General features: G+C 42.2%; 2 protein-coding genes across 26 annotated transcripts in view; one reads left to right on the plus strand and one right to left on the minus strand.

Moving 5' to 3' along the window:
• Nucleotides 1-23,931, minus strand: part of Senp1 (SUMO specific peptidase 1) — a 63,590-nt gene that overhangs the window by 35,385 nt on the left and 4,274 nt on the right. For 3 of the 22 annotated variants that reach the window (XR_005487405.2, XM_017595316.3, XM_039080361.2), the window contains exons 1-8: nt 22,329-22,460; nt 15,276-15,323; nt 13,287-13,417; nt 11,887-11,971; nt 10,905-10,946; nt 6,542-6,701; nt 5,973-6,008; nt 1,821-1,992 (exon numbers count right to left, since the gene is read on the minus strand). Coding sequence is in view for 19 of the 22 variants with exons in the window: in XM_017595316.3 (XP_017450805.1) it covers nt 1,821-1,992; nt 5,973-6,008; nt 6,542-6,701; nt 10,905-10,946; nt 11,887-11,971; nt 13,287-13,417; nt 15,276-15,323; nt 22,329-22,380 (726 nt within the window). In the remaining 3 variants the exon portion in view is untranslated. Of the gene's footprint in view, nt 1-1,820; nt 1,993-5,972; nt 6,009-6,541; nt 6,702-6,903; nt 7,035-10,904; nt 10,947-11,886; nt 11,972-13,286; nt 13,418-15,275; nt 15,324-22,328; nt 22,620-22,956; nt 23,088-23,931 lie in introns of those variants that run through there. The other 19 variants (XM_039080358.2, XM_039080359.1, XM_008765850.4 and 16 more) reach the window with 15 other exon arrangements.
• Pfkm (phosphofructokinase, muscle) overlaps nt 23,063-23,931 on the plus strand; it is a 37,567-nt gene continuing 36,698 nt past the window's right edge. The window contains exon 1 of one of the 4 annotated variants that reach the window (XM_063264219.1): nt 23,063-23,131. The gene's annotated coding sequence lies outside the window, so the exon portion shown is untranslated. Of the gene's footprint in view, nt 23,834-23,931 lie in introns of all 4 variants that reach the window. The other 3 variants (XM_039079863.2, XM_063264220.1, XM_063264218.1) reach the window with 3 other exon arrangements.

Here is a 23,931-nt window from a genome sequence, read left to right on the forward strand (position 1 = left end):
CAATAACTAGGTATTAGCCCACCCTTTGGAGCAGACCTCTGCAGATCTATGGAGATGTCTTGTAGTGATGCTGTATAGACAAATAGATGATTTCTTAATTCTTGATGATCCTATAAGAATTCCTAAAATTCTATCAGTGGTTATTAAGCTCCTTTATAGTGGGACTGCTATTAGGTCCTTTTCTGACAGCCAGAACTGCAGTGAGAACTCTGTCAGTCTCCCATGTGTCACCAGTTAATTGTTTCTAGACAGTATCCAGACTTTCTCCTACTCAGAGCACATTCCAGGAGGCTGGAAAACAAGTCATAAAACGGGAATTAACGATTTATTATAGGTGCTAGGACAGAAGATAAAAATATTGACTAGGTTTATCTACACAAAACTTCACTAGTAACTTAGGTATGGTTTTTAACTTTCAAGGAACCTGTGGAGCTGTGACAGGTAATGGATGTGTAGACAGATAATTACTCCTAATCGATATGCATGTAATCATTCACACTGTAAACGTCTTATTCGATTTATGATTTGAATTTAATGTGTGAACTTGTGATGAACCTTCTAACATATGATCGTGTATTCTGAAAGATGGGTAAGTGCTGAGGGACAAAGAGAAGAGTCGGAACTGAGCTGAGAGCTTTTAGACGGAACACTTCTTAGTAAGATCTCAACAGAATGTAAGAGAGCAGAAGGAGCAGACAGGCTTTTCCTTACCACAGAACAGAACAGGTCATTTCTTAATAACCAGGCAGGCTTAGTCTTATGAAAGAAACAACTGGTCTGAATGGAAATGAGCGTGCGTGAGTCTGTATGTGACTTATGTGAGTTTGTGCATATTTGCTATGTAAAATTCCTCCCTTCTGTGAGTACTATACTCTTCTCCTGGTTCAACAGAAGTTTACTGCTCCAAAGAGCGTAAGAAAACCTTCTCCGTGCTCTGCCTCAGATTGTTCGGCTTTTGCCCTTTTCTTAAGAGAGCTTTCATAAGTAATTTTGTACAACTTAGAAATAAATGTTATCATCACCTTTCAAAGTGTCCCTTTTTCTTCCTGGGACTCCTTCTAGCAGGCTGAAAGTTAGATAGGTGCAGTTCCTACTGAAATAGAACAAAGGCCCTTACTCAATCCCTCACTGTTAGGCTGCAGCTGCAGGTGTCAATGGCCCTTAGAAAGAGTGAAAAGGTTCCTTAGGACTTTTTAGAAGTTATCAGCACTTCAGGATAGTTAGAGAGATAGAGCATCAGGACCCTTAGACTTTAAAGCCACACCAGAGTCCTACTCTGTGCCCCCTCTTTACCCTCTCCAGGAGGGGAGGCTCTGGGCACTCTGCCTCCCAAGTACTGGCATTATAAGCGCAAAGCACCTTGTCTAGCTTTTGGTGTGAATGTTGGGAATTGACCTTAAGTCCTGATCCTTGAGGGAAAGCACTTTACTGACCAAACTATTTCCATAGCCCCTCACTGGCTTTCTAAAAAAATTAATATTTTTTATTTGACATTTTGTTTTTATAACTGATGAAAACTGTTCCTAGTGAGAGTAGATGTTCTAACCAATCAAATTTATCAAAACAAAAACTGCTGAGTGAAGTTTACAGTTTTACTAAGGAAAAAAAAGTTTAGAAAGGTTGTGAAGCAACAGGAACACAAGGCAGTAGGAAAAATAATGTTTTCCAACATTTTGGAACTTAGAACAAAAACTTTATAAAGAGAAATTTTGGGGAGACAGCAGCGTAGATCAGGTAAGTATAATGGTTTACGAGCATGCAGGGGCGAGCAGACGAATAGCTCCCTGTATGAGGCGTCTCTGGCTGCAGTGTTTCCTTACCTCTTCTGCTGTGCTGAAATGTCGCCTCTGAGTTTTCTTGGGGCTTAAAAGACTCCGCCGACACGACCCACTCCAGGACGGACTTGGGGCAGGCTTGATGGGGAATGACTTTTCATAGGCAGACACATGGCAGTGGTGATTGGACTTGCCCACAAAGGTGTTTGACAATCCACTAAAATAAAGTTGTAAGAAAAGGTAAATCTAGGTAAAAAGCCTATTTTTTACTTTTACTTTTCAGAAATAACAGAGCTGGAGAGGTGGTTCAGTGGTGAGGAGCACTCTGACTGCTCTTTCAGGGGACCCGGTATAGTTCCTAGTGCCCACAGGTGTAGTGACATTTCTGGAATTTCAGTTTCTTCTAAAACAAACAAACAAAAAAAACAAACAAAAAAACAAAACAGGAATAAAAGAAACTGCTTTTGTGGAGCTGGAGAGATAGCTCAGTGGTTAAGAACACTGACTGCTCTTCCAAAGGTCCTGAGTTCAAATCCCAGCAATCACATGGTGGCTCACAACCATCTGTAATGGGATCTGATGACCTCTTCTGGTGTGACTGAAGACAGCGACAGTGTGCTTATATAGTATAAAAAAATAAATAGGAAGGAAGGAAGGAAGGAAGGAAGGAAGGAAGGAAGGAAGGGAGGAAGGAAGGAGGGAGGGAGGAAGGAAGGGCGGGCTTTTGTTTTAATCTCAGTTGTGGGATATGGGGCTGCTTTACAACAGCTGACCATAATTTGCCTTGTGCTCTAGCAGAGGCCTGGTCTTGCCAGTTGCAGACAGTTTCAACAATTGAGTGACGTTTGGAATTCTGGGAACTTTTCAGAGAATATATACATTCCAGGGCCTCGAGAGGCAGAGTGGGTTGTTGGTAGTTCATGGGTATAGTTTGTTATTAGTCGTGCTCAAAGAAGAAACAAAATGAAAGAAATTAGATTCAAAGATCTCTATTTTTCTCTCCCCCGCCATCCTTATTCCTCTCCCACCTAGTGATAGGGGGAGAAACAAGGTTATGGAGGCCACAGATAAAAGGTGGGAAAAAAGAACCCACAAAGTAGTAAAGACCAGCTACACACATGGCAGTTCACAACTGTCAAACTCTACACACATGGCAGTTCACAACTGTCAAACTCTAGTCACACTGACATACATGCAGGCAAAACACCAATGCACATAAAAGGAAAAAGAAAGACAGCTGGAATGACAGAAATGCATCTGTGGAAATACACAACACCTGGGATATAAATCAGGCTCTGCCTCCCAAAAGATTGTAGACTGCTAAATCCTATCGCTAGCAAATAACCAAAACTGTTTTTCTTGTATTCACAATCTAGAATTTCCTTTCTCAAGAACCAGTTAGCAATATGGCATGAGAGAGAACAAACCCGGTTGATCTTTGCTGGAGAACCCAGAGTGGAGGCATGCTAACCACATATATTTTCTCTGTCATCACTACTGCACATTTCTAGTCCACAGCCCTGTCCCTAAAGCTCTTTGGAAGGAATGACTTTAAACATGTAAAGGTGGATAAACTGAAGTCTACTAATCTTTACAGTGAACCTTAAATTTCCTCCAGGACAACAGAGGGCTCTCCTCCTTCAGGAAGAACCACCAGAAGGTTCTCTGCCAGGGTGCAGAGCACATGACGGATTCTTACTATCTGTGCCCTTTCTAGTGGGAAAACTGACAAGAAAAAGACCTTGGTGAACTCAAACCCCAGTCTGTCTAAAGCTCACTGGTTTGAAGCATCTCCATCCTCACATGCTTTCTTTCCATCCGCCTTCACCTACAAGCTTGAGGTGTGTACTCTAACCACAGTGAACTCTTCTTTTCTTTCATTTTCCCCCAAGGACTCAAAACAGTTGAATAGCTGTCTAAGCTAGAGTCACTGAACTCAGCTAATCTAAATGAGATGGCCTAATCTAAAAACAAACATACTCTCTTAGTTTTCAAACTCTATGGAATTTCCTATATAATGTAACAGAAGGAGCAGACTCCAAATGTCAGCTCAGGTTTGTGGTCAGGCTGGGCGGGTGTGGCTAGCACAACAGCAATGACAGTGCAAGTGTCCCAGAAAGACAAGCGGGTTTCCTACAATGTCGCCTCTACCTGTGTTTACTCAAGTGAGTCTCCTCAACATTAAAAACCAACCTAGACCAGAACAAGGCAAACGACAACATGAACAGCTAAGGTGAAATTTAAAACAAGACTGAATTCATTATGATAAACTATATGAAGTAGTCATTAAAAAAAATACTTTGAAAACTACTTTTAAAAAGAACTAATCATTTATCCTTCCTTTCCCACAATAGATTATACACTTCAGAGTAATCAAACAGCCTGACCTTATGAGAAAAACGGAACGCCAACTAAAAGTTTCATTAACTTTAAGAATCTTTAGATAAGGATTACCAATTGAAATCAATAATTATTAAGGGATTAGTTTCAGTGAAACTTTCATGCATATAAAGCCAAAGTAATCACACTCAGATTATATTCAGATCACAAAGGGAAAGCTCTACTGTTCAGTCGGGGACCAGACTCTGAACTCTCTTGTGCAGACTCAACCTACCATCACTGACCACTAAGCAGAATAAGACAGGGCTTGTTTTCTAGTGTGATATACCAAAATATCATTATGTCCTTGAGTCAGAAAATTACCTTACAAAAAGCACAACGCGTGGAGACTTAAGCAATGATCCCATGAAGAAGGGCAACTATCAAATCCAAAGGGCAACTCCACAGGAAAAAGTTACAAGCCACCAACCAGCCCTGCCTCCAAACCCCCAGCCCTTCAAGACTGCAAGAAACCTACGGGAATGACTGACAGGACACAGTGGGGTACTACATGGGATCAGTCTGTCAGTGAGATATAAGGGCACTAAAGAAGCCGTGGACAGAAGAGCAGTCTTAGTAGAGGGGCTGCTACACAAGCCTGCTGACCTAATGACCCCTGGAACCCAAGTAAAGGTGGAAGGTATCAACTCCAAAGCTGTCCGTATGGCTGCCATGGCACACACAGCTAGATACATACATATATACCACATGCTAATAGTAAATTAATAATTTTAAAATGTACGTATAGTATGAACTAGTCTTTGAAAAAAACGATATAAAGGCACCAACAATACTTAAAAGATTTTTATAAGACTTGTGCTCAGGTTGGTAGAAATGTGATGTTTTATTTTTATCTATATTTTTTTAAAAGGATTTTTTTCTATAATAATTTCATATAAACATATAGTATTATCAATTTAAAAAAGCTATTTGCTAAATAATGCATGAATGTCTTCAGGGAAGACAAAAAAATCATGTTTTGCATGGCGTGCAAGTACACAAGCGCTGCTACCCACAGGAAAGACAGACGGAAGAGAGACGGAGCAGCTGAGAGGAAACGGGAGAAGGCTCATGGGTCCTGCCCAGGCTCCCTCACCTATGTTAGCCTTTCCACGTCTGCAGTGTGAATGCACTTAGGACTAAATGACCCTGGGAACCATGGCAGACAGACACCCCCACAGCCCATGCGCTGATCTTCAAGTAGATAAAGGCCATTCTGTTGGTTTTAATCAGTATTAGGAAATTTGTCTAATGAGGAAACAAATGACCTTATATTCCTCAAATACATATAGAGAATTTAAGAAGTTATTAAGAAAAAACTTTATATATATATATGTTGGGAGTCAGGCATGGTTGTACATGTCTGTAATTTCAGGACCTAGGTGTTAGAGGCAGGAGGATCAAGGTCATCTTTAGCTACATATTAAGTTTGAGTCCAGGGTGGGCCAAATGAGAACTTATCTCAAAAAATTAAAAATTAAAAATAGGCCGACAGGCCATTGACACAGCCTAGAGTGCCCAATTTCCTGGATTTGATTTCCCAACACTGTCAAAAATTTAAAAATAGTGAAGGTTTTCTGAGGTATTTGTCTTTAATAACCAGTGTAAGCATGGCCGGGTAACGGGTGGTACTCATGAATGGAGATAAAGCACTCCACACCCTGACTTTCTAAGTTACAGGAGGCTGGGCTCTGACTGATCGGCTCTGCTTTAGGAAGGGCATGTGAAGGCCACAATGGCTGAGTATGGGCTAGAGAGACGGCTCAGCCGGTAAGTGCTGCCTGCCCTTCAGTTCCCAGCACCCACATGACAACTCACCAACTGTCTGTAACTCGGTTCCAGAGGATTCTACATCTTCACGCAGACATACATGTAGGCAAAACACCAACGAACATGAAATAAAAATACATAAATTGAATAAAATGAAATAAAATAATAATAAAAACGTGCCAAGTTCTTTGTCACTCCAGCTGCAGACATCAACCTGCGTTTCCCTGCAGACTTTGCACTGACTGCTTGAACTAAGTCCTAAGACACTGACATGCTATCAGGGTTTCCTTCAGAAGTGTCCCGTCTTATCATTTAGAAGATTCTGCTATGGGGGGAGGGGGATGTTTGCCCGGAAACCGGGAAAGGGAATAACACTCGAAATGTATATGAGAAATACTCAAGTTAATAAAAAAAAAAAAAAAAGAATGTAAAAAAAAAAAAAAAGAAGATTCTGCTATCACCCAAATTTAGCACAAAGGAAATATTTGTACAAATTGCGATGGTTTAAAGCCCTAAAATGGTACTCTCATTGAAAATTCTAATGTAAAGTCTATCTTGCAGCCATTTTCCCCTTGTGTCTGAGGGAGGGTTTGAGGAGTAGGTAGACCAAAACTAACCTTGAGGTCTTCCGGGTTTCGAGGTAAAGACTTCGGCTATTTCTTGGTTTTTGTAATGCTGATCCTGATGCTGGAGTGGAGTTTCTCCATTGTCCATTTGCACTTTGACCAAAGGTTCTTATGTCACCTGAGCCAAGGAAACTGTCTGAGGAAGGGTTATCTAAAAGAAAATCAAAGTTTCAATAAGTTGAACAAATCACTAGATGTGGGCCTTTTTATGATTGCAGCCATGTTCCACCATTGCATTCCAAAGTAACGCAGCCTATCACCATGCCTCTCATGGAGAAAGATCCCAGTCTCAACTGCCGATCAATGTGCAGTAAGGGACATCTACAAACTATGATCGATTCAGCCATACTAACCTGAAAAGTGACGAAGAAGCTGAATCCTGCCACAGTCATGTGCCTTATCTGCATCAATGTGACTCCGTGGTGTCCACCAAAAGTCAACATTTTACCCCAACTATATCTTGCAAGCACTCCCAGGCCTGGGCCTGAAAGAAGGTAGGCCAGACCAGTAAGACAGCAAGTGGAGGGCCGAGGAGATTGTAATTCAAATGAACAACAGTTAGCTCAGTAAGCAGCCGGCGTCACATCCTTCCTGTAACTGCCATGCTCTAGACTCAGACTCAGAGTACAGAAAACCTAACTGCTGCTCCCTGGCTGGCTTACAGCAGGAATGACCCACGGTAGACCTCTGGCTCTAGTACGACCTTCCGTTTCTTAAAGCCGCAATCATTACATAGATCGTCAGTGCTCTAGCGGTTGCTACCACAGTCAGACTGAGGATTATTTATTATTTTAACTTTATGAACTCTAGATTATAAACTGGAATGACAAAAACCTCTTCAAAGTTTCAGCTACGAGTAGAATAATTCCTATGCCTTCCTTTCTCTATCAGGAGGACCAGATAAGTTAAACCCACTCCCGCAAAATAATTTCAAACATTAGGCTATCGAATTCTAGGGAGCATCAGCGGAAAAAGTAAAACTGATAATTCTCTAATCTCAGAATTTGTCTTATGCTAACACTATTCTGAAGCTCTCCTTTCCAAGAACATTAACACAGGACTTTGAACAATAGAATGCATTTATGTTATCTAAAGTATTTAAGTGTGGGTATGGTGATACACACCTGTAATCCCAGGACTTGTGAAGCAGAGGCAGGACAATCATGAGCTTAAGGTCAGCTTTGGCTACAGTAAGATTATCTCAACAAACGCACACACATATGCATGCATATGCCTGTTTGTCTTTTAGTACTCTACCCAAATAAAACAGCCTTCAAAGAGAAGGCTCTGTACGTACATCAGGAAACGTAAGGGGTAAACGTACATGGGTAAACGTAAGGGGGAGAAGGAGCAATCCACAGTCCTGTTAGTATCAAGAGTCATGGCAGTGTAGTAACTCAGGCTGACAAAATAAGCAAATTCACTTCGGAAATCAACTAGAACGTTCCTCCTCTACAGTAGTAAGTGGGCTTTAACATCTAAGGACACAAGGCTCCTGAACAGGCGTCTCGGTAAGAAACCCAGAAAACAACGGATACTAAATGCAAAGCTGTAACAGTAGAAGTGCCTTTCGCACTGCTTGCTAAACGATCTAACTAAAATCGTTTATTTGAGGAGGAAATCTGTTAAAAATACAAATTAGCTTGATAGATGTGAAATGTGAGATCTAGGCTACGTCAGAACAGCCTCCCAGGAGCAATAGTGAGGCTTCAGCTTACAGGGCTAGGGAAGCGCAGTGCTCAGTCAGGGGGCTCTATCCCCAGCCGAGGACATCACTCTAATTGCAATCCTCTAATTGCTGGTGGGAGTAAGGGACTAATAAGAGGCTGCAAATCTTTTGTTACCTGTAAAATTTAACCTGCTATTTTGCCATCACTAAGAAATTAAGAGTTACAAAGCCAGAAACCAAGTAATTTATCATGTGCTCATACATGCATACAAAACTAGAATAGCCTGAAAATGTAACTGTGGTTATGGTCTAAGGATGAAATGACTGAGTGCCTTTCTCTGCAAGTTTCCTGCAGAAACAGGCAGCACTTTTCTGAACATAATAAAACTAAAACCAAGTGAGCTCCCGCTACTCAGAGGCTCTTTGGTCCCCTCAGCTCCTTCTAAAAAGTAAAGGATAGTGTGTCAGATAATCATTCACTGTGAAAGTGACCCATTACCTCTCCTCTTAACATTGGGATAGATTAGTTACTATAGTAACAGCACATTAAACAAACAACCTACCATGTGTTAGCTTAATAACCTAACCGAACATACCTTCCAAAGATATTGATAAATTTATAGCACTAGAAAACTCCTTTCATGTCAATCAACTTTTTTGTTGCTCTTCAGGATTAAGAACACTTTAAATTTCTCCCACTGTGCTCGGCTAAGGCTGGCAACTAAAGGAATGTACTGCAGTTATGCTTGGAAGTAACTTCCTTTATGAGAAACAGTTTTGAATGGCGTTATTCAGAGAGACAGTCCAACAGATTCTACAGTTTGGACTCTTCCATTTTCATTTCCTCATGGAAGACAAGAGCATGGCAAAGCAGCAGCAATCACCAGCAGTGCCCTGATTAGAAGACTATGGCAGATACCAAGAGACCCACACCTAGCTCCATCAGCAGGGCGCTGTGCAGCTGGAATGAACTGGAATGGGCGGCAAAGGAAAAGGTTCTAAGGTGTGTGGTAAAGGTAGCTTTGCTTTTGTCTGGTGCTGGGGATCAAACCATGGGTCCTGTGTATGCATGTTAGACGTAAAATTCTGCTTGTAAAGTCCATGGCATGTCATAACTTGTTTAATCAATAACTTGATGAAATTTGATCAGTTCTCAACCTGTGGGTTGGGACCCCTTTGGGGTCAAATATTCTATGTATCAGATAGCTACATTATAATTCATAACAGTAGCAAAAATGAAGCAACGGAAATAATCTTATAGTTTGTGGTCATCACAACCTGAGGAACTGTGTTAAAGGGTCATAGTGTGAGGAAGGTTGAGAACCACTGAGCTAAACAGATCTGAATGCTGTTTCAAGCGGCAGAGAGCACACAGGATGGCTCTAACAGATACTGCAGCACACTTCCATCAGCACGATGTCACTATTCACTGCTCTTTTTCTCGTGTATACGAAACTATTATAAAATATTTTTATTTTCGTAAAAAGGTCATAAATTCAAGTGGGAGATAAACTTTAGTGAAAAACTTTTGGTATGAGGATTAACTTGTGGTATGATGACAAACACAGGAAAAGTGTAAATCACAACAATTTGTGACTAATTAGAAAAAGACAAGAACCTAGTCAAATATTACTACATCCAAGAACATGAGGATCTGAGTGACCTCAAATATATCTCTGTCAATATTAAGGTTCAATTAAAATTAAAGAGAAAAACTGTATGAATGCTTGTAAGAGGCATTATTAACAACCAACAAAGGTATAATGGACTTATGCCCTAGGAAACACAATGGTGACACAACTAAGGCACAAATCCCACAGCCTGTCCTTCAGAGTCACAGACTGGAGATTTCGGCCAGATAACCTGCTACTCTGTAAAACCCTGGCCAGCACAATGTGGAGCAGCGCTCTAGAACAAGCATTGGTACATGCAGCAAAGCAACTGTGCACTTACATTTACAGGGGTAAGTGACGCCCAACAGAAACCTCTCCATGTTAGCTCACATTGGCTGTAATGTCAAATCTAAAATACAGGTTTTTACAGCTTTGTGGAGTCTGAAACTACATATAAGGGACTATGGCTGTGCATAACAGTGCCACAGATTAAAAATTAACAGAAAACAATAAGCATAAGAACTTGTGAACTAACAGAAAACAAAAAGTACAAACTTTAAGTTACAAAGATTTTATGTGTCAAATTATATAATGTGTATGAATAGAGAGAGATAAAAATCACAAGAGGCCAAAGAGGATGGAGGTAAATAATATTTGGTTTTTAGTCAAGGGGATTTAGGTCTAATCGTCTATACAACTGTTTTTTATAGAGCAGTCATTTAAAACACAGTGGAATGGTTCGATCCAATAGTAAACTAGTATATGAAATAACAAGCAAGTACAGCACGATCCAAATGGAAATATTAATGATTTGATTTATTAATTCCACAATCATCTTTTTTGGAGATTTAATTATGAGCTATCATACCAGATTTCTTTGTTCCCAAAAGGCCTTTTCAATAACGACTAAAGAGTTACTTTCTCAGTTCTTTGATCATTGAAATTATTGACACATACTATGTAGAGGCCACTGTGCATCCTGAGGGGAAATCTAGTGCCCGGGGTATAGTACCACCCACCTAAATAATGCACATTTAAATATAATATATGTCTAAAAGAACATCATACTAACGTCTTTTTAGGGGAGGAGATCTCATCTTGCTGACAAAGAATCCTGAGGAAGCCAAATAATAATGATTATTATGTGCATATTTATTTCATATTTATCATAAGCTTATCCTTACAAAAAAAAATCTCACGTAGACAGGCTCTAAAGTATACCTTTTACTCCCATATTTGTGGCAAAATGAGATTTTAAGTAATGCTGAGTGAAAAGACCTGGAAGATCACTGTAGTCTTCCTGAGTTGTCATGCTCAGAGAAGAATGGGCAGATTCTTAGTTTCCCAAGTGACAGGCAGAATACTGTCAGCAGTCTACACCGTAGGAAGGGTTAGATAAGGCGGCCAGCCAGCCAGGGATGGGTCACCTCGAGAATGCTGACTTCTGTCACAGATCACAGGTTGAATAGCAAAGTCCTTGACTACACAAGCATACGGCTGTGGCAGGCGCTACACAGAAACATGTAGTTACTACTTCCTGCCCAGAAGGAGAAACAGACTTGGGCAGAAAGACATTTTCAGGTTTAACTGTTTCAAGAACAGATATAAGTTAGCTGTGTGGTTTAAATCAATATGAACAAACATCCTTTGTACTACATGCACACAGCAAACCAGAGACAAAGCAGAGCAAAGCTGTGTATTTTCTGTAATGGGACAGTAGACCTGGAGGACAGATTCCAAACAATCTCCCACCCAAGGATGAACACTTGATCGACATTAAATCCAAACTATTGTAGCGACTAAATACATACACACAAACACCTTATAACAGGATGTGTGAGCGGGAGAATGTCACGCTGCTTCTGACAGAGCTTTCACCTTTTCTTTTGACAGTATAAGGAGGAAACCCAGGGCTTTGAGCACCAGGCTAAGTGCTCCAGTGCTGAGTCATGTCCCGGTCCCTGAGAACGCTTGCACTCTAGATGGTAAACACAACGTATTTGCTATGAAGAAATGAGGGCACGCGGTGATTGAGTACAAGCAAGGAGCCATACCTGAGTGATAGTCTGGGTTATAGGCTGCACTGCTTGTAGAACCCGTGAAAGCTCGGTGTAGAGTCCCCTGCCTGAAAGGCAGGATCTAGAAACAGAAGGTTGTCTTCTTAAATCATATTTTTGACAATTAAAGAGAATAAGATTACATTAAGAAAAACATCATTAAACAGGACTATGATAACTGTGCAACTCGATATAACATGTAAATATCTGTTACATTATAAATAAGCTGCACACTAACAAGAAAAACCAATTTGAGAGAATTACTGGGATTTAAGGGGAAAGTTGGAAATGATGACCTGCTCTCCAGTGTAAAGGACGCTCACTGGACGGTGCATCTGCATTCTCTATGTTCTAGCCGACCATGAGTTATAAGGTTACAGAAGCGGAGAAGTCAACTAGGTTTTGCTTCTGAGGACCTCAAGAGTAATTTTCGTGGGGAGAGCTGTTACAGTCTCAGTCCAAGTGCAAGCTGTAAGCTTGTGACACCTGAGGATGTGGGGGACGAGTGTCCCACCTGCTATGACAAACCCTCTCATTCAAACTAGAGTACCTGCTTTGTTTTAATTACAAAAATTAATAGATTATTGCCCCCCCGCCCATGGCATGAACAAGGAGGTCAGAAGACAACTTAAAGGAGTCCGCTCTTCTGCTATGTGGGTCTCAGGGACCAAACCAAGGCCCTTCTGTGTGGCAGAAGGAATGCTTTTACCATATGGCTTCTGTTCCCGTGGTAGATGGTCAGATTCCGCATCATCCCCGGCTCTCAAGCAATGCCTAAGTCACAGCAAGCTCAGAACGGCTATACATTCACTCCTCTCCCTCAAGCTATGCTCAGTACCCAGTTTAAAAGAACAGAGATCTGGGTTTCAACAGTAGGATCTTCAAAGTAACAGTGAAGACCTTTGTAAAAAATATGACTCTTGCCGGGCAGGGGCAGCACACATTTACTCCCAGCGGTAGGGAGGCAGAACCAGGTGGCTCTCTGAGTACCAGGCTGGTCTGGTCCAGAGCTAGTTTTAGGATAGCCAAGGCTACACAGAGAAACAACATTCTTTTTTCAAAAGATTTATTTATTTTATGTATGTGAGTTCACTGTTACTGTCTTCAGACACCAGAAGAGGGCATCGGATCCCATTACAGATGGATGTGAGCCACCATGTGGTTGCTGGGAATTGAACTCAGGACCTCTGGAAGAGCAGTCAGTGCTCTTAACCGCTGAGCCATCCCTCCAGCCCAACAAAAATATTCTTAATTCATATTCTTAACTCAAGCAGAAATCCAACATTAAAATTATCGTCAAACGTTCACGTGCTTAGAGTTTTTAGTGTGGAGTTCAAACTGCATCAAATATTTATAATGAGGAAAACAATTGATTAAAGGGAAGGAATGGTTCCAACCTGCTGGTCAGAAAGTGCAAGCTGGTCCTCTGGAAAGCCTGAGTGTGGCAGGAGGTGGGCTCTGAAGGCGGAGCTGTGGTTCACTAAGGTCACCTCCCCAGCGTCCATCTTCACCCCGTCGGCAGTGTCCTCTAGGGAGAGAGACCACATTAGATCAGGACACAGTCCGTCAACAACACCTTCACCTAAAAAACTGTTCTCAAAGAAGAACTATATACACAAACAAAACCCCTCCTTCATAGCATGTGAAGACAGCGGTCTATTCAGAATTGACTGAGATCATCTAACAAGCAGCTCAAAACCTACGCAGGAATAAAAGCAGCCTGTTTTATAGTTTGTTTTTAAAACAATGAAATATTCCCCAAAGAGAACTCCCCCCGGCCCCCGGAGCTGAGGACCGAACCCAGGGCCTTGCGCTTGCTAGGCAAGCGCTCTACCACTGAGCTAAATCCCCAACCCCCAAAGAGAACTTTTAATGTCTTAAGTACAGGAAATTTAGTATTAAAAAAATTAGGATGGTGGGTAAAAAGGCATGCTCTGGAAGAGGCAGCTACTGGAAAAGCAAAGGTAGAATTCTGGTTATCTGTCCTATGAGTTTGGAATTAACATGGACAACACGAAGCCTGTCACTTAAAGAAGGAAGGAGGGGGTTACACCACCATGCAGAAACATGGTTTACACTGGTTTACTTTCTATCTTAACACAAAAAAAGGTGCTTTAAAGTTTAACTCAGGAGCTGGGGAGATGGCTCAATGGGTAGAGGCCCTTGCTGTACTTGGTCTGCAACCCTAGCGCCCATACAAAGTTGGAGACAGCAGTGTTTGCCTGTAGCCCCAGCACTGTGGAGTAAACACAGGCAGATCCTGGGAGCTTGCTGGCCAGACTGCTAACCTGGCAAAAGCAGTAAGCTTCCAATTCACAGAAGTCATTGTCTTGAAGAAATAAGGCAGACAGGATATTCAAAATCTTCTTTAGGCCTGTACACATTCGCATAGGCAAGCGTACCTGCACATACAGGTGTATGCACCCTCCCCCCAAATACCAACCATTCTTTAAAACAAAACAAACAAAAGACCTTAATTCGCTGAACTGTTTTTTCTGTAAAAAGGTAAGAATGTATTTGTATTGATCTCAGAGTCATCAGTGACTATAGTGTCCTGGCAGACTTTTACTTTGGAAACATCTTACCATAAATTCGATAAACAGGAGCAGAAGAGAGTGAAGAGAGCTCAAGTGACTTACACTGACAACAGCATTGAGGAAGGGGAAATGAATAAGGAGAGGGGGAGAGTACACCATGATGGCGGGGGCAAAAGTGGAAACAGCTGCTAACGGCAACTGAAAAGTAGCATGGACATTAGTCTTCCTGTTTAGCCATTTCAATTTATTCCTAAACTGGCTGCTATTTCTGTCTCCTTTTGCAGACAGAAAATACTGTGAATGAGACAGTAGGGATGTTCCCATTGCAAAGTTTCATTATCATTAGCTACAGCAAATAAAATATTTACCTTACTCAAATTATTTCTCCTACAGGAGGCGGTGCGACACAGAACTGAAGAATAAGGACTGGAACTCTGCTGGATAGAGTGTATGACTCCGAGCAGGTTTCTTAACCTGTATCTCACTTTCTTGTTGACTGTGTACATTTTGTACTATTATGTACATTTTGTACTATTAGGTACTCTTGCAGATGGTTGAAACGATGAAATGAATATAGATTACACTCAGTCTCAGACTAGATAGTAAGCATAACAAACACTGCAGTGCACACTCAGTGAGTAAGGAAACGACCTTCAATGGTTTTGTAGATAAGGTATGAACCAAAGGAAAAATGGAGCATACAGGGCTATCTCATTAGGACTAAGGACCTGTAATATTATTACTATGCACAACGACACAAACAGAGCAAACAGTGGGAGCGCACTCTTTCTCTCACCTAACTAATCACTGTGTAAAGGACGGACTGACTAATTTAGTTAGTAGTCTTACCCATTTCAGGTCTTTTCACATCACTGACTGTAGTAAAGATACAAAATCCTATAAAAGAAGACAGAAAACATGAAGATTACACAGTGAAGTATATAGCTTGAGTATTATACAACAGGGGCTTGCACAAAAGTGACCTTTATGTACTGAGTGGAGAAAAATGGTGAAGGCCATTGACTTGCTGAGAAAAAGAGTTAAAAAAAAAAACAAAAACAAAATGGCCTGAGGTACTCACAAACACTGCTGCAAACTATACCACACTCAACAGCAGCCACAGGTAACCCAGACAATCACAGACCATCAAAGTAAGAACCATGTCAAGTGAGCCAACCCCAGGAAACAGAATCATGTGCATATAAATCAGTTAGTGACTTCGATAAAATCACAACAAGAAATTCTCCCCAATCCGCCAAGGTTTTTATTAACTCATCCTAAATCATTTTTTTAAGCAAGTGATAGACTTTGTGACCCTAAGATTTGTCTTCCATAAACTTTATACAATGGATAAACAAAATCCTACAAATTTACTGGGTACAAATCAAGGAATACTTTCAGTTGTACAAAGCACTCTCCACTCAACATTATTCACCAACCTCTGAAAAGGGTTGGAATACAGCTCCCTTGTATAGCATGTACAAGGTCCTTTATGCAACCAATCCTTAGTGCCAAACCAATCAACCATACCAAATTTAACCTGCTTAAACCAAGGCTTTATCTGCATAGAAGTTCCCCTCGTATAGGATATATGTTCCAAGGCTTCCAGTATATGTCCAAAACTACAAGTGGTACTGAATTATACACACAGGCACATTTCCTATACGTGCATAATACACACACACACAGGCACATTTCCTATACATGCATAATACACACACACACACACACACACATACACAGAGGCACATTTCCTATACATGCATAATACACACACACACACACACACAGAGGCACATTTCCTATACATGCATAATACACACACACACACACACACACACACACACACACAGAGGCACATTTCCTATACATGCATAATACACACACATACACACACACACACACACACACACACACAGAGGCACATTTCCTATACATGCATAATACACACACACACACACACACACACACACAGGCACATTTCCTATACATGCATAATACACACACACACACACACATACACAAACACACACACAGAGGCACATTTCCTATACATGCATAATACACACACACACACACACACACAGAGGCACATTTCCTATACATGCATAATACACACACACGCGCGCGCGCGCGCACGTTGTTGTAAAAATATAAAAAATTAAAAAAAAAAGTACTTTCTACCCCGCTAGGTCCCGCACCGCAGTGCCCCACCTAAACATACAAAGCCCAGTACCATCCATCCCTTAAGAACATTAATAACAACCTGTAAATACACAGCGGAATCTTTTTTAAAAAGATTTATTTATTTATTTTACGTACAGCATTCTGCCTACATATGTGGCTGCAGGCTAGAAGAGGGCACCATATCTCACCACAGATGGTTGTGAGCCACCATGTGGTTGCAGGGAATTGAACTCAGGACCTCTGGAAGAGCAGTCAGTGCTCTTAACCGCTGAGCCATCTCTCCAGCCCTACACAGTGGAATCTTAACATCAGCCTCCATTGTCCTGCCACAGCTTCTCCCTTCTCCCTCCTGTCTCTTCCTTTCCATTCCAGTCTCCTTCTCTTCCTTGAAACTTCTCTCCCCACCCATCCTTCCTTCTCCTCCAATGACAGGCCTCCTTCTATGCTTTACCTGCCCCTCAACTGTACTTTACAAATTCAATGGGGAGAAGGTTCTGGTGAAGTCACCTGATTCCTGAGTATGTGACTAGGCAGTTGTCCTTGGGGCAGTGGAATTAGCATCAAAGTACAGATAACTCAGGGCAAACCACAACACATATATAAAATCTAATTCATAAATTAGAACAAGAGATTAACAACAGTAGTAAAAACAGAATGTCTTAGGGTCTTACTGCTGTGAACAGACACCGAAACTAAGGCAAATCTTATAAAGGACAACATTTAATTAGGCTGGCTTACAGGTTCAGAGGTTCGGTCCATTATCATCAAGTCAAGAACATGGCAGCATCCAGGCAGGCATGGTGCAGGAGGAGCTGAGAGTTTTACATCTTCATCTGAAGGCTGCTAGCAGAATACTAGTTTCCAAGCAGCTAGGACGAGGGTCTTAAAGCCCACACTCACTGTGACACACCTACTCCAACAGGACCACACTAATAGTGCCACTCCCTGGGCCAAGGATATACAAACCATCACATTCCACTCCCTGGCCCCCATAACCTTGTTCAAACACAGAAGTCTATGGGGGCCATAACTAAATACAGCATAAGGCAAAAATATATTTAGTCCAACTTCAAAAGCCCCCATAGTCTATAGCAGTCTCAACAATGTTTAAAGTCCAAAGTTCAAAGTCTCTTCTGAGATTCATCCACTCACTTAACTGTAATCCTCAAAGAAAAACAGGAAACCAGCTGGGCAAACTCCAAACTCTGCGTCTCCATGTCTGATGGCAAAGCCGTCTTCAGATCTCCAGCTCCTTTTTCATCTTTGTTGACTGCAACAAACTTCTTTCTCCTGCGCTGGTTCCACTCCCTGTTAGCAGCTTTCCTCAGCAGAGAGCCCAAGGCTCTGGCATCTCCAACATCTTGGGGTCTCCGAGGCAGTTTCTTGTTTCAATGTCAGGAATCCACACATGGTCTTCTGGGCTCCTCCACAGGGCTGGCGTCACTTCTCCAGCTCTGCCCTCTGTAGCTCTCAGGTTGATCCACTCTCCACTGCTGCTGCTGTTCTTGGTGGTCATCCCATGGTCCTGGCATCTCCAATCCACTGGGGTCTTCTGCTGCAACTAGGCTTCACCAATAGCCTCTCATAGGCTCTCTTCATGGTGCCAACCCTCAACTCCTTTGCATGACCCCTTCAGTCCTGGGCCATCAACTGCAACTGAGGCTGCACCTTCACCAATGGCCTTCCCTGGCCTCTCACAGTGCCCAGCCTCAGCGCATGACCCCTTCATGCCTTCAAAACCAGTACCACCTGGGTGACTCTTACACATTACCAAATCCAGCTGAAGCATGAGGTGCAACCTTGGCCATCTCTGGAACACAGCTTCTTTGTGCTCTCAGAAAACACTTCCCAGGTTTCACCTCAGTGATGCTGGTCTCTTCTTAATCATCACTAATTTCTTAGCTCCATTTAACCACCTATTTGTCCCAGTAGTTTCTTCTATTCTGGACTCTAAAACCAGAGCCACATGGCTGAAGCTGCCGAGTTCTGCTGCTTGTAGGAGCTGGAACATGGCCCCCTTGTTCTATTACATCATCACCAGCTTTCTGTTTTCCAACTCCCTCACTGCCTAAGCTCGACTGTCCTGGATCTTGCTCTGTAGACTGACTTTGATCTGCATGCCCATCTCCTAGGATTAAAAAGTGTGTACCACCATGCCTGAAGTTTTTCATTTATTTTCTAAACAAACTTGACTATAACTGAAACTGTAAAAGTGAATTGCAGATACTGAATTTCCCCCAGAAAAGGGTTGGGAGTAGTTAAAACCCTAACTGCTTAGAACTACTTAATTAGCATAACTATATACATCAGATTTTAACGACACAGTTTAAGGAGACTGAGTATTTGATTATCAAATCCACTTCTGTCTTAGCTACGATTTTACTGCTGTGAACAGACGCAATGACTAACTCTTACAAGGACAACGTTTAATTGGGGCTGGCTTACAGGTTCAGTCCATCATCATCAAGTCAAGAACATGGCAGCATCCAGGCAGGCACGGTGCAGAAGAAGCTAGGAGTTCTACATCTTCACCTGAAAGCTGCTAGCAGAATACTCACTTCCAGGCAGCTAGGGTGAGGGTCTTAAAGCCCACACCCACTGTGACACACCCACTCCAACATGGTCGTGCCTTCTAATAGGGCCACTCCCAGGGCCAAGCATGTGCAAACCATCACAACCACCATGCCTGGAAGTTTTCATTTATTTTCTAAATAAACTTGACTGTAACTGAAACTGCAAAAAGTGAAGTTGCAGATACTGAATTTTCCCAGAAAAGGGTTAGGAGTAGTTCAAACCCTAACTGCTTAGCACTACCTAATTTGCATAACCATCCACCTTTTAAATTTAAGGAAACTGAGCAAACTGTGAGACTGAGTGATTGTCAAATTAACAGCCATTCTGAATCCTCGAAGTATTCCAGAAGACTACGTGCTGTCAGCAGTCACTCTAACAGTCACGGTAACAAAGATGTGGGCGGGAGCCTCTGCAGTGGGCAGAGTATCCAGGCTGGCCAGGAGGATCCCCAACAGGTCATCCAGCCTTAGACTTTTGGATCAAATACATCTCTAAGCTTCTATCTAGAATTTCTCCAGGCTATTCTTCCCCTTTCTTCCTTAATGGGGTAGAATTTCTTTTTTTATGTGTATGAGAATTTTGCCTAAATGTGTGTCTGTGTACCATGTGCATACCTAGTGCTTGTGGAGGTTAAAAAAGGGCTTCAGATCCCCTGGAACTGGAGCTATGGATGCCTGTGAGTCTCTGTGTGAGAGAAGCTGAACCTAGGTCTTCGAAGAGCAGGACACCTCTTAACCACTGAGCTTTACCTCCTGCAGTAGGGCATTAGGGTAGCATTCTTTAGGGTCCAGATTAAGGTGGGGGAAAAAATCCAACAACCAAAGTTACTTTCTGATTGTGACTAGTTTATTCTGCATACCTTAAAAAGAAGTCAGGCTGGAGAGATGGCTCAGTAGTTAGGAGCACTGACTGCTCTTCCAGAGGTCCTGAGTTCAAATCCCAGCAACCACATGGTGGCTCACAACCATCTGATATGAGATCTGATGCCCTCTTCTGGTATGTATGAAGACAGCTACAGTGTATTCATACATAATAAATAAATCTTTTAACAAAATGCCAATTTAAAAGTCTAGTATCTACAACTTGGGAGATAGGAAGATTCCAAGTTTGAGGCCACTTGGATTATATAGCAAGATACTCTCTCTCTCTCTCTCTCTCTCTCTCTCTCTCTCTCTCTTTTTTTTTTTTTTTTTTTTTTTCTGGAGCTGGGGACCGAACCCAGGGCCTTGTGCTTGCTAGGCAAGTGCTCTACCACTGAGCTAAATCCCCAACCCCTTAAGATACTCTCTCAGAAGGAAAAAAAAAAATCTGGTATCCAGTAGAATAATCCCAATTAATTTTTTTTTTTCACTTTAGAGATGTGGAAGGAGAAAACAAGCTAGAAGTTCAATAATTCAAAAAGTTAACTGACTTGCATAAAATCACACAGATGGGGCAAAAGGAAGGACTCAAGAATTCCTCAACAAATACACACTCAAGCTTAGCACAGTTTCACATCCTTCAAACAAATTCACTCAAAGATTTACCTGGGCAATTGAAAAATCACCTCCAACTAGCTTTGAGTAATCTAGTCTGGCTCGTATACGTAAATGATTATTCATCCCTTTTTACAAATACACCTTGCTTCTTCGGTGTGCTTCCTCTACCTTCTTTAGTAATGATGTTGGAAGAAGAGATTTTTAAAAAACAAGAAAAAAAAAATCAAGATTCTACGAGTCCTAAATAAGGAGCCTTAGGTGTCATCAAATTCAAGCAAGGATGACAGTTTTTTATTTTAAGAAAATCTTTGTTGCTCAGTGGTGGTAAAGTCACACACCTTTCACCTCAGCCATGTGTGAGGCAAAAGTAGGTGGATCTCTTGTGAGTTTGAGGTCAGCCTGGTCTACTGAGCGAGTTTCAAGATAACCAAGGTTACACAGAGAAACCCTGTCTCAAAATATATATACGCATACATATATATAAAAAATTCTAATAATGTCTCCCTAATATTCATCATTCATTTAACTTACAGAATGTTACTAAGCAGCTGCTTATTAATGTGAATCAAGTTAGCAGCTGAACACCAAGTGAAAGGGAAATCTCCTGCAATAGAATACAAAGTAGTAAATTACTTGTAAGTCTGTATGCTTTGGAAGAGAGGATTATAAAAATGAATGTTTAGAGCACTAATGATGTGACTAGAAAATACAGTCCTGTACAGTTACCTGTATGCAGGTCCAAGATACCGAGTGGAAGTAAGCATGTGAGTGACCCTACTCTGAGTTCTGGAAAACAACTATACCTATGATACAGTTCACACTTGTTCAGGTCCTCATCATAGTATTTTTATGTGTACTCTCTCCCCCAGTTGGATTAGTACCTTAAGCACTTTAATACTCTACACCTCTAAACAGTAACTGCTTACACACATACACTAAGTGTGGGGTTCTGGGATAGAAACATGAGGAAGCTCTGGCCTTTGCCCTTTAGAAGTTTTCAGGCTAGGCGAGGAAGCCAGATGTATTCACAGACAGCAAAACTAGCATGACTGGTAGGAGAAGAAGTCAGTGGAAGAAAAAACTTCCCTCACCTTAGCCACAAGTGGCAGAACCTGTTTGTAAACTCATCCACTCCCTCTCCAGATGAGTGAGGCTACACCCACTTTCTCGAGGTGTGGATAATTAACTGAAATCAGGTTATGAAGCTCTGTAAAATGGACTGGGGGGCAGGTAGTCTAACTGGAAGGTTCAGGTTATTATTACAGGTGTCACTGTAACCTCAAAGGCAGTAATCCACATTTCAGCAAGAGTCCCGAATACAAACTATCTTTACGAAGAACACTTAGGCATGCTCTACTTCATCCAGAATTTCCTATTACAATGAAAACCCTACATCGAATAGTTGATAGCCTATTAAAGAACTACACAAAATTTTACAAGAATCACCATCACTCCAAATACAATATGTATGCCACATGATCTAAGTAATTTTAACAAGTGTGACTTAAAAGTGATAAAGGAGCAAGTTATTGCCAACAAGATAACAGAAAAACTGTAGAGGTACTGATAAAACAGAAATCACCAAGCTCAAGACAAGGGAAACCCAGCATATATCCAGAAAGATCACGTTAGGGTATACGAAGAAAAGGTTCAAGGCAATTACCAAGAGGCGATGAGCCAGGTAAGAAAACTGTGGCAGTTAAGGGGTTTCTCATAACCTGTGCAGAAGGGTCCAGACGTTTCTCTCTGGTGATGGCTCTAGCGCTATCACACCCCAGGGAAATACCACAGGGTAAAAGAGTTGGAGAATTGTTTACGTGAGACACAGTAGTCGAGAAGCAGCATTCAGGTTTCAAGGAAGAGAGGTGAAGCAGGTGGGAGCGAAAGCTGAACTTCCTCGTTGAAAACAGCTCTCCTTCCAGAGGACCCTGCTCTGGCGGGAAACTCCGGGAATCCCAACCGGCCTTTTCTCTTTGGGAAAGTAGAGTTGGGCGCAGAGAAGGCCCTGCTGTGACCGCATGGAGATGGCCTCTCCGCGGGTCAGGAGACGGAGGCCTGAAAGGGCGGCCTCAGTAAGCCCAACTACCAGACCCGGGCCAGACAGCCGCCACCGGACAGCAGGGGGGAATGGAGGTGGTCCCGAGGGGCGGGGCGGAAGAAAGGGCACGGTCCCCACCGCGGTCCTCTCTTCCGCTCAGCCCAGCGGAGGCCAGCGGGCCCGGTCCGACACAGCCTCCCGGCCCAGTCTCCCTCCATCCTCACCCCTCCCCCAGTTTCCCGCCGCCACTCACCGAACCGGAACCGGCTGCTAGGCAAAGGGGTTTCCGGCCGGGCGCGGACCGCAAAGCCCGGGAACCTCCGTGAACCGGAACCGTCTTTACAATACCGGAAGACCGTTTGGCGGGCGCCCGAGGAGGAAAGGGGGTGGGGCAAGAGGTCAAAGAGCTCGTGGAACGCCTGCGCGAGGTGGCGAGGCCTGAGAAGCTGAGGGAGCGTTTGACTCTAGTTTCAATCTTCCTGTCACCCTGTCAGACTGGGGTTTTTTCTCTTCGTCGCACTTCGAGTACTGTTAGTGCGCCCGCCGTCCTTTGCTTTTCTCTGTCCCTCCGCTCCTTGACCCGCTGTCTCCTGGTTCCGTTCGTTGACTTTTTTTTGGCTTACATGCAGGTTTCCATGGCAGCTGTTCGCTGTGGCCCTAGATGTTTAGAAACCTGCGCCTTCCCTGACAAATGAGGACTTGAGATCTAAATTGATTTCTAACTATGTCTTTTGAAAACCAGTGTGCATCTTGTCACACTTGACTGATCACAAGAAGTGGGGCTAGGGGAAACAGAGACTAAGAGAAACTTTGGGAACATCTTAACTTAGACTCTTAACAACACGCCAAACCTTATATAACTGGAATAATTTAAAACAGTGATCTCTAATGGGGTTCACCAGAGGTCTTAAACATGTAATAATGTGAGACTTTTTAAGACAGAATAATGGAGGAAAAATTAGCTTGTTCAAATTATTTACCGAGCTTCTGGCCCAGACCCTATTTAGAAGCTTGGAAAAGGCGCTTCAGAATAGTTCTAGACCCACTTAACTGCCTGTCTGAATTTGGTCTTTAAGTAGGGGAAGCCTCTAGAATCTACCAGCCTTTTCCATACTCTTAAGCATAAGGAGGTAAACTCGTTTGTTCAGGGGTTTTATATACTTGTTATGTATATAAAATATTATTTATATCACCTTACATGCTGATATTTTTATAGGGCCAAGCCCTA

Source organism: Rattus norvegicus, chromosome 7 (genome assembly GCF_036323735.1).
Source record: "Rattus norvegicus strain BN/NHsdMcwi chromosome 7, GRCr8, whole genome shotgun sequence".
In the NCBI taxonomy this organism is placed as follows: Eukaryota; Metazoa; Chordata; class Mammalia; order Rodentia; family Muridae; genus Rattus; species Rattus norvegicus.